Source organism: Podarcis pityusensis (genome assembly GCF_964106645.2).
Source record: "Podarcis pityusensis genome assembly, chromosome: 2".
Classification (NCBI taxonomy): Eukaryota; Metazoa; Chordata; class Lepidosauria; order Squamata; family Lacertidae; genus Podarcis; species Podarcis pityusensis.
The window spans coordinates 42,378,684-42,389,102 of NC_138029.1; the positions used below are offsets into that span (position 1 = coordinate 42,378,684).

At 45.1% G+C, this 10,419-nt stretch overlaps 1 protein-coding gene across 7 annotated transcripts in view; it reads left to right on the forward strand.

The window, feature by feature from the left end:
• The window catches only part of SHISA6 (shisa family member 6), a 263,665-nt gene that overhangs the window by 245,635 nt on the left and 7,611 nt on the right, over window positions 1-10,419 (forward strand). For 2 of the 7 annotated variants that reach the window (XM_080993818.1, XM_080993820.1), the window contains 2 exons: window positions 8,165-8,317; window positions 10,007-10,108. The exons of 1 other annotated variant lie outside the window; for it this stretch is intronic. In XM_080993818.1, the coding sequence (XP_080849944.1) occupies window positions 8,165-8,317; window positions 10,007-10,108 (255 nt within the window). The remainder of the gene's footprint in view (window positions 1-8,164; window positions 8,318-10,006; window positions 10,109-10,419) is intronic. 4 more of the 7 variants (XM_080993821.1, XM_080993823.1, XM_080993819.1 and 1 more) reach the window with 3 other exon arrangements.

Here is a 10,419-nt window from a genome sequence, read left to right on the forward strand (position 1 = left end):
GGTTATGCCAAGAGGAAAATGTGACTCCTCCAGGCTATAGCTCTGAAAGGCTAGCTATGGCATCTGTCTCCAAGTCCTCTGCATTGGGTGTTGCGCCCAATTACATGAATGCAGAATAGTGGTTCATTGTATTCCTCCCCACTGTGTCTCTTAATGGGAATCCTCTTAGGGCTGGTGTGAATTATGCCAGGGTCTAAGAATACAGAATACAAGGAGAACAAGCTTTTCTCTATGAGAAAGAAATTCTTGTTTGGGCTACAAAGCTCCCTAAGCAGATTTGTGCAATTCAGTATCTCAGCCAGAACTACCTCACAGGGTTGTTGTGAAGTTAAAATACTGCTCTTGAAAGAAGGAACTAAAATAAATATGGGGAAGGTAAAAAGGAGGGATAATAGAACTGTTAGTGGATGCCCTGATCCAAAGTAATCTTCATATCCCACGAAATAAAGACTGTAAATAGTGAGCTTGGTATTGTAATGTAAAGACTTGCATTAAGGACTCCATCTCAGCGTTTTGACTGGGTTGATTAAGGCATGCCTGTTTCTTTTGTGGACTTACACATGGCTCTTCAGGCAAATAAATGCCTCCTAAAGCAGTTTGCAAACTATTTAGCATCCAATACGCAATTGAAATATAATATGGAAACCATTTATAATATCCATTTCCTTCAAAGCGCTATTAAAGTCCAGCATAAAGCATACAACAGTAATAACCCGACGTGATATTTCAGAGTCAGGTCACAGTACCATTTCCTACAGTCATGCTCAACCACTAAAGGCCATGGCTTATTTTAATTTGTTTTTCAAATGGTATTATCTGTTTTAGTACTGTACTGAAAAGGAAAGTTCAATAATTATTTTAAATGAATTTAACAATAAAAAATAAGTGCTAGATAAATTATTCATATTAATCTCTGCTGTACCTGTAGGTTTTTCTTACATTATCAAACAATGCTGGTGGTGCTGTGTAATTAGAATTACATCAGCAATTTTCATTTGCATGTGTGTGTGTTTTAAGATAAGTGAGGGAAACCTCTTGCAAGTATGCTGTTTGAATGTGAGGGAGAGAAGGAACATAAATTTAAGGCAGCAAGAACGAATGTGGCTTATCCTGAAAAACAGGCATTTGAACACATCTTCAAGTGAGAAGAAAGCTCGCCGTTTACCCAGCAGCTTTATAATAAAATGCATGTACTGTCTCTTCCAACACAAAAACCTATCAAGGCACTGACCTTGACTCTCAGCTACATTATGCATATGGTAGCTTCCCAAGCCATTTCAGTTTCTTCTCTGATGCTGCTAAATATTGGAAATAGACTTCAAGGTAACCTCTCATTTGCAGCCCCCATCCATCCATGCTTCTGATTGACTACATGGCAAAACAGATGGCGAGAAGCTGTTCTGATTTCATGCATGCCTGTTAGATAAATGTGGGGTGCTTAATTTCACATGCTTCACGCTAAGGAGGCAATTAATTGCCTTGCTCACTCTTGAAATGCAAAATCTCTGCATTCAGCCAGGTATGCCCTGCGTCCCACAGAGCTCTACACACGTTGCAAATCCATGATGAGCTCTGATGGTGAACTTATTTGTCACAATCAGCAGCACCAGCAGTAACAAGTGTTTGCTTCCACAGCCCAACTTCATTAACGCATAACCCTGAAATTTTGGATGCCCTCCAAACCGATGCCAAAGTTTTGTGACCAAAAGCTCAGGATTATACATTTATGAAGCTACAAATGAACACTGGCTTAAGATGGACCTCCAACCTCTTTGGCGAGAGCTTTGGCCCCAAACCTGGAATATGCTTGTATATTTCAGCCACTCTCCTCAAGGTTTGCAAAGGTACACACTTGCACGCAAATTACTTAATCACTTAGTGCTTGATGGTGCACAGAAGAATGTGTGTGCTGACACCACCATAAAGCACTGTATAGGAGATGATAATGAACATTCTGTTTATTCTGGGGTAGTTGATCTTGCTTCCCTATCTATTTGCTGCCACTGGCCATCTAGCCATTGTTGTCACTAGCCCATTGGTACAGCCACTGCTGCTTCTACCCAACCAACCAATTTGCAAGGCATTGTTGGCACAGCTGCCTGGAGCGTGACTGTGCCACTGCTGCATTGCTGCAACTGTATGCTGGAGAAAGGAGGAGGAGGATGGTCCATCACCCACAGGCAGCAACATGTCTTGTACTGGCACTGGCAGTGATCTGTACTGAATGTAGAAAGATTTGAACGTGGGGCCTTCTGCATACAGCTCCTAACCCTCTGTGATAGCTCATCTGCGCATGCAGATCATCCCTTGATACTACACTCATCAAATGGTGGCCATGCATCTTGCGGCTTGCCCCTTTTTCTTTTCAGATCTAAGGGATGTCCCCATCAATTGCAGCTCTTCTGGTTTCATATTTTGATTTAGAAGCCTCTAGCCGAATTCCTCTCTCCTCTTGCTGTCTCTGCTGTGCTTTTAAATGACAACATTGACATATAAGCTTGAAAGGAACTACTGTTTCGAATTATCAATAATCCCATTGCAGATCACTTATCTTTGTGAGCTGTGACTGTAATTCCTTTCCGGTGCACTGGAGCAGAGACAATGTGCCCATGCTGATGAAGTCTCTGTTTACAGTGTAATTTTGAATCAATGGTTCCTGCTGCCTGGTAAGTAGAAGGTGTTGCCTAATCGTGGAGCCAGTCTATTAGATGCAGGCTGAAGTATTCAGAAGAGAAAATTGATCATGGGGAGAAAACATTTGCTATATCGAGGCTGGGCCAGCCATGCAGTAGGCTGAACCTATGTGCTTTAAGTAGCACTAGGAGAGGAGTTGAAAATGGAAGAAGTCAGGAAAGGAGTCTGAAGCAAGACCTTTAAAAGTCTTGGACCTAGTGGGGCAGAGGTGCATTTGGGCTCTGCTGCAATCACCGGAAGCCATCATTTTGGATCCACTTCAGGCAGCAAAATGTACTGAGCAGGGAAATGGGGCTGCTGTGTGACTTCTTCTGGGCACATGTACATTTCTCTGACCCTTTCTCCCTTCCAGAGAGCCAAGAGGGCAGGAAGACCTGGTCACCACAAGTTGGGTACTTGCTGTGTTTCTTGCTGTACAACATTCTGGGTGGCCTTGATGTGCTCAGTTGTATTAAACTCAATTTTTCTGTTTGTGCCTGCAGAATGTAGTTGGGCAGGAAGGAGGAGCAGGAGAGGATTGGTTACTGGATCGTATGATGTGGCAGGCAGGGACTCTCAGAGCAAGTAGTCTGGCACACTGTTACTAATGGAACGTGCTGCAGAGATGAGCCAGGAGATCCAGCAAGCAAAACCAGTTCCACTCTGACATTGCTCAAAAGTGCTAAAGCTATTCGTGTGTGTGTGTGTAAAAAACCTGCTGCCAATAGACAGGTGACATACTCATGACCAAGCAGAGAGAACGCCATGAAATTCTGAAACACATACACATGGGTTTCCAGGACAAATTTTTAAACAGGACCGGAAATCTCTTGATGTTAGGAAAGGATCATAACTTCGCAAGGAAGCAGCTTTCATTTGAAATGTATGTTTGTTTGGCTGCCTGCATGCATCTCTGAGCCTCTCACATGCTCCCTTTGTCCAAGGCACTTCAGTAAAGGTAAAGGTACCCCTGCCCGTACGGGCCAGTCGTGTCCGACTCTAGGGTTGTGCGCCCATGTCACTTAAGAGGCCGGGGGCCAGCGCTGTCCGGAGACACTTCCGGGTCACGTGGCCAGCGTGACAAAGCTGCTCTGGCGAGCCAGCACCAGCGCAGCACACGGAAACGCCGTTTACCTTCCCGCTATAAAGCGGTACCTATTTATCTACTTGCACTTAAGGGTGCTTTCGAACTGCTAGGTGGGCAGGAGCTGGGACCGAAAGACGGGAGCTCACCCCGCCGTGGGGATTCAAACCGCTGACCATGCGATCGGCAAGTCCTAGGCACTGAGGTTTTACCCACAGCGCCACCCGTGTCCCCTCCGAGGCACTTCATTAGTAGGTTCTTATCTGAGATCAGCCACTGGGATTTATACAGGGTAATGATACAATTGAATTGCTATCACACACCAAACCCAAAGAAATGCTCCATATGTTAGCAGCAGATAGTGCCTGCGGGCAGTTTCTTCAAATTTGCTAGATTTAAAAAAACAAGAGAGTTGAGGCTGCATAAATGACAAGCATCATCCTTAACCCTCGATGGAATGAGTCAAGACTGAAAAATCTGCAGTGTGCCTGGTATCCTTGCCTAACTTCAGATTCTTCGTTTTAGCATTAGGATTCAGGATAGGAGCTCTGCCCACGCCACATCCCCAGGGTATACATTTATGCCAATTCTATTTGCAAACATGTCTGAGCAGTGTCTGCAAGAATAAGTTTGGAAGTCTTGCTGAAAATATTTGAAAATGTACTGTCAGCTGTTAGTTGAGGGCCAGTTCCCATTATCACTTGGCAAGCGGAGAAATATGGGTCCAGAAGTCACTGGATCCAGGCTGAGCTGAGCATGTGGCGAAGGAAGTAGGCGATGTCTTTGCTGAATACTCCAATCACATGCACCCTGCGGTGGTTGTAGTATCCGTCCACCCACTCTTGGCAACAACAAACATGGGTTAGAGTCATGAGCTGCATGTGTAATAAAGCATTCAGAGAATTGCTAAATCGGATTGTAAGAGCGGCCCACCAATTTCCAAGGGAAGCTCAACTACTCTCTTGTTGTGCCAATTTGGTTGTTTGAATTATCCCTCAGAAACCCACAGTCAGACAGGGCTTCCAGGGGCGGTGCTGAAATAGGTACCAGCCTGAAGTCACCCTCCATGTCCTTTTTTTTTTGTTTCCCCGTCATCTGGGGATTTTCTCACAGTAGTTGCTGCCGCTATTTTTAATGTTCTTATCTCTGCCTATTTTAATACCTGAGCACCTGGGTGTGATATAGAAATGTTATAATTTGACAGGCCTTTCTCCTCTAGCTTGGGCTGATGAAAGACAATTTTAAACTCCGGCTTCAGTCATTTGATCTGATTTGCAGCAAAGGGATGTGATTTCAATACCAAACAAACTCTGCAGCCTGCCTAGATTAGGTGGCAGGGCCTATGGAGCTCCTCCCCAATTCTGTGTTGTGCTGGCACCCTTGCATCAAAGGTTGCCTGACTCTAGATCACAAGGTCATTGTGGTGCAATGGTCTAAACTCTAAGGGGGGGGGGGGACAAATGGCTATGAGTCACGATGGCTATGTGCTACACCCATTATGAGAGACAGTATGTCTCTGAATCCTAGATACTGGGGATCTGGAAGAGGAGAGTGCTATTGTGCTCATTTCTTGATTGTGGGCTTCCCATGGGCATCTGGTTGGCTACTGTGGGAACAAAGTTTGTGAATTAGATGGGTCTTTAGCAGACTCCAGAGGGGCTCTTCTAATATTATTATGGAGAGACCCAGGTTTAAATCTGGACTTTAGCCATGAGCCTGGCTGGGTGACCTTGACCCAGTCACTACCTCAACCTGATCACTGAGGGAAGAATATGTACACTGCTGCGAGTTCATTGGGGAAAGAGTGGGATATAAATCAATGTGATAGATAGGTTTTCTTTCTCCCTGCACTCTCTGCTTCCACAAGATGTGAGATGATCAGCTCTAGATTTGTACTACACTGTGCAGTGATGGAGGGGGGCTAATGGTCTGTTAGTTGTCTGAATTAAGACCCACCCACCCCCACCCACACACATGCCTCAATATGAAGCAGCTGACCCAGCAATTGTGTGTTGAAATCTTGTGGGTGATGAGCACTGTTAAGGTCTTGAAAGGGTTGCAGGAACATTTTTTCTTTTTCTCTTATTCTTTCTATACTGTATTGGGTGTGTGTTTGCAGTGAGCCGAACCTTTTGCGGCTGGAATCCAACCACCAAAACCTCAGCCTCAGGTCCTCCTGTTGACAGCTTGTGCTTTTGATCAGCAACTCAGTAGCCCCTGTCCAAATCCTGTGAGCCAGAGGAGACTCGGGGCAGGATGTGTGGCAATGTAACTCAACAAGCACTCTTCAGTTACATCAGCACAAGCCGCTGTAGTTTTTTTCCTATCCAACCATATGATAGACAGCAGTGTGGTGGTGAATTGGTCACAGCATGACTCCAACTGCCTCACAGTTCATTTTGATCTCTATGGGTTCAATGATTCTCAGCTGCAGTAGCCTTATACAGAATCAGGCAATTGACTCACCTAGCCCAGTATAGTATCTATTCTTGGCTAGGTCTGAGAGAGAGGTCTTTCTCAGTGGACTTGGAGGTACTAGAGGTAGAATCTTGGACATTCTGCGTGCAAAGCATGTGCTCTGCCACTGAGCTATGGCTGCCCCAGAAGATTGTTGATACAAAGCAACCATTGCTAAGCAGGTGTTCTCTTTGTATATATTGGAATCTTGGCATGGCTTCAGACGCACAAAATGCTGAGGCTAGAACTTGAAACTTTCAAACATGGGATCTGCTGCTACACCTGGGAGGTGTTCATCCTATAGGCATAGAAGAGGAGACATGGTTGATGCAAAAGACCCAATCTGATATTCTCCAGATACAGAACTACAACTCCCATCAGCAGTCTCAGTCAGCATTGGCAATGGTGAAGGATAGTGGAATTTGTGGTTCAAAATACTTGGAGGGCACCAGTTTGGAGAAGGCTGCAAAATACTACGGGTAGCTTTCTCAGAAGTGTGGGGTCATCCCCTAATTCCACCAGATGCTGCATCTGCAGGCAAAGGCCATTCTCCAACACATATGGCCATGACTGCACTCTGTGTTGATGTGTGGCCATGGTTTTTCTCCAGCAACCCAAGCAGAGCTGTAGTCATTCGTATTTAAAAATAACTCTGATGGTGAGATGACAAATTACAGGGCACGTTAATAGAAAAATTACACCACGTTTATACTGAAAGCACCTAAGGGCTCCCTTTGGATATAATCATGGTCATTATCACTGTAATTAAGAGCAATAATATTTTAATAATGAATTTTCAAAAATGAGTAATGAAGGACCATTTGTCTAACCAAGCATTAAAAATGAGGGAAGGCAGGTATGACTGGTGCCAGTTCCCCGAAATGGGGATACAGTGAGGCTAGGAGTTGGGAGAGGGAAAGTGAAGGGTAAAGGCTCTTTTGGGATAGGGGTAGAACCAGCAATCTCCACAAGAGGGTGATTGGCAACTGGAAGGAGGACCTTCAATATGCCCTTCAAACTGGTCTGCCAGTTTGCTAGAGTATATATGCTAGAGTATATAAAAGAATTGGAACAAAAAGCTTCAGTTACGCATTATTGCTCTACCTTGAGTGTTTATTGCTGTAGTGTGAATTTTAAAATTTTCTGCAATCTGGTTGGTTTGCCTCTATGTTTCCAATGGGACAGGCTCCAAGATGAGATGGAGGTGATCATTGGAAAGGAGCCATGGGGAGTGGGTGTTGATGGAGGAAGGTGGAATTTCTCTCTGCTCCGGTCAAGCAGTTAATGAAACATGGGTCTGAGCTGCACTCAGTGCATTTTCCGTAGATTAGAGAGCAGGGGTTGTGAAACTGGTGCCCAGAAGTGCACAGATGCCAGCAATATCTTTTTCCTCCACCCCACTGAAACTAGGTTTGAAAGGAGCATTCTGTTGTGGTCAATAGAACGGGTTGTAGTGTGTGCTTGGCGCGTGTGTCGTTTCTCCAGTTTGCAAATGTACCCACAGGCCGAAAAGCGTTGGGCAAGATCAAGGCCCAGGCAAGAAGAAAGCAGAAAAGCAGCTGGCCCACTAGTTGGACTCAGCAGACAAATGCATTTGTTCATGTCTGTGTTTGCAATGGAGCCAACGGAATAGAGAAATGTGCAGCCCGTGGCTTGTTCACCTACATTTATAGTTACATAACGAGATGCCTGTCTTCTTAGCATCAGTTGGGTGAAGGAGCAAGCATTCTGTATCAGCACACTCTGCCTTCATTAATAATTGCAATGGACACTGAAGAAGCAAAGCCCTGGGTTCCTTGTTTGCAGCTTGGCTGGTGTCAGTTTGAATTACTTCTCAGTGCAAGACTGGGTGATGTGATGGGTGTGCCCGAACTTACTGCACGCCGAGCGCTCTTTCGTTGTTCTTATGGCTCTGTTTCGATGGAAGTCTTCTTTCTCCCTGTGTTGCAGAAAAGCCACGGATGAACAGCATCCTCACCTCTGCCACTGAGCCCTATGATCTGTCCTTCTCCAGGTCTTTCCAGAACCTCTCCCACCTCCCACCATCCTACGAGTCTGCAATCAAGACTAACCCAAGTAAATATTCTTCCCTGAAGAGATTAAGTAGGTGTCTGCTCATTTCATTCTTTTGCTACTCACTGTGCATGGTTAGGCTGAAAGCCACCCCCCCCCCCAAGTCCTCCCCTCTTGCTGTGAGAATCTTTGGCCAGGTGATCCTTATTTCATTGTCCTTTCCTTCTGAAGTGAGCTTGCTCTTTCACACCAGGGTCAAGGATAATCTGCACAGATATCACCCCAGCAGCCTCTTTTCTAGGCTGTTTCGTATTGACCAAGCATATGTTTAGTGTCCCTCCCTGTTAAAGCCCACCCAGCTTTCCATTCATTTTTTTTTAATTCAAGAATAAGAACAGTGCAGTTTAGCCCTTGACACGCCCCTTCCCCGAATAGATCCCTGCTATTTTTAGCTCTTTCTGTGTACTCTGGGGTAGGTCGCTGCATCCAAAATTGTGAACTAAATACCCTGGTCCAAACAGTAGCAATTGATTTGTCTCACTGCATTAGGGACATTAGATTGGCATGAGGCCTAAGCCAAAGTATTGCCACTTAAATAATTTTGGGCAGATATGGGGGGCAGGGTATGAAGTGTGGTATACCCTACTGCCCGAGCCCTCACAATGTATCCTTCGTTTTCTTTTTTTCTTCTGTGACAATTCACAGACTTCTCAGTGGAAGTGAGGCTGCAGCACACCAAGAGCAGCTATAGGGAGAAGAGTTTAATTGCCAAGGCAGTTGAGTGGAGTAACTCAGCCTATCTTCTTACACTGTGCTCAGAGTCACTAGGAAGGTGGAGGGGGTGTGCTTCTGTCACCCAGTTGCCTGGATGACAGAGGCAGACTGTCCTAGCTTCTAGCACTATGAATTGGCTCAGTGTCCGAAGACCAGGGATGTATAGGCCAGGGATGGGGGGGAGGGATATGTGGCCCTCTAGGTCTGGAGGGCCGCAGGTGCACTATAGTTGCAGCTCTCCATATTTTTCAGCTGTGTCTTGCAAGTTACTGCCCAGGAAGTTGTGACGTTTGCCCAATTGCCCAGGCAATGTGTGGGGCCACCTGTGGGCTGGGAAGCTGTAGCACAGCATGGAATCCCCACATTGTTTGGAAACACAAGGGTGCACTTCTGTCTCCCTTTTCCTGGCACAATGAATGAACTTTGCCCATTTTTTTAGTCCACTCTTTCCATCCAGTATAGCAGGTTCAGCTATACAGCCTGTAAATGAGACTGCAAAGTTGGGGCTTACATTTCAGCTCAGCCCTCTTTCTCACTGAGGCCACCAAGTATCCCTCACAGCATCTTAGTCTGTTATTGATTAATGCTTTGACCTTATCACTGATAACGCTGTTTATGCTCTCTCGGGTATTCAATCATTTATCCAATGCGAAGGCTTCAGAATAGGTGCCTCCTCCCACTGTTGCTTTTCCAGCCAGTACTCTTCTTGATCCATATGTATTTGGAGCACAGCATTGTAACTCTTTGTTGTGTATACTGCTCAGCAGAAAACACTTTAAGCTTTAATAGCAAAAACAGACAAGTAGAAGTCCCACTGGATATATCCATTACTGGACTATACCATTTCAGACTGCAGGTAGGGGATTAAATGTTTTATTCCATGCATAAAATACTTGCTGTATAACTAGCATGTCCAGGAGATTATTCTAGGCAAGCCCTTTCCTCCGACGTGACAATTTTGCATTACTTTATGTTGACATCCCACCTGTGGTCTGATTGGTACAGCCCCCGCAAGAGATACATCACAGGAGGCTTCTGCTCATCCCTTTAACTCTAGCAGTCTGATGGTCACTGCAAGATCCCCTTGGACTAACTGTGCTTTCCAAAGTAAGTGAAACCTTGTAAAGGGCGATACAGAGTGAGGTGCTGCAAATGTGAGCTATAACTGGACTAGGTTAAAACAGAAATCTAAATTATGTATGTATGTCTATGTGTTTTTGAAGAAGTTGTCTCTAGCAGGGGTTGTTATTTCTGTTTGTTACATGTTACGTGTTCTTGTGTTTTTATATTGTAAACCACCCTCGGATGAACTTTTAGCTGGGTTCTGCTTCAGAATGACTGTTGGATCTGATGGCCAGGGAGACGGAAGGGAGGACCCATACCCCATTCACACCATGCATTTAAAGCCACCACTTTAA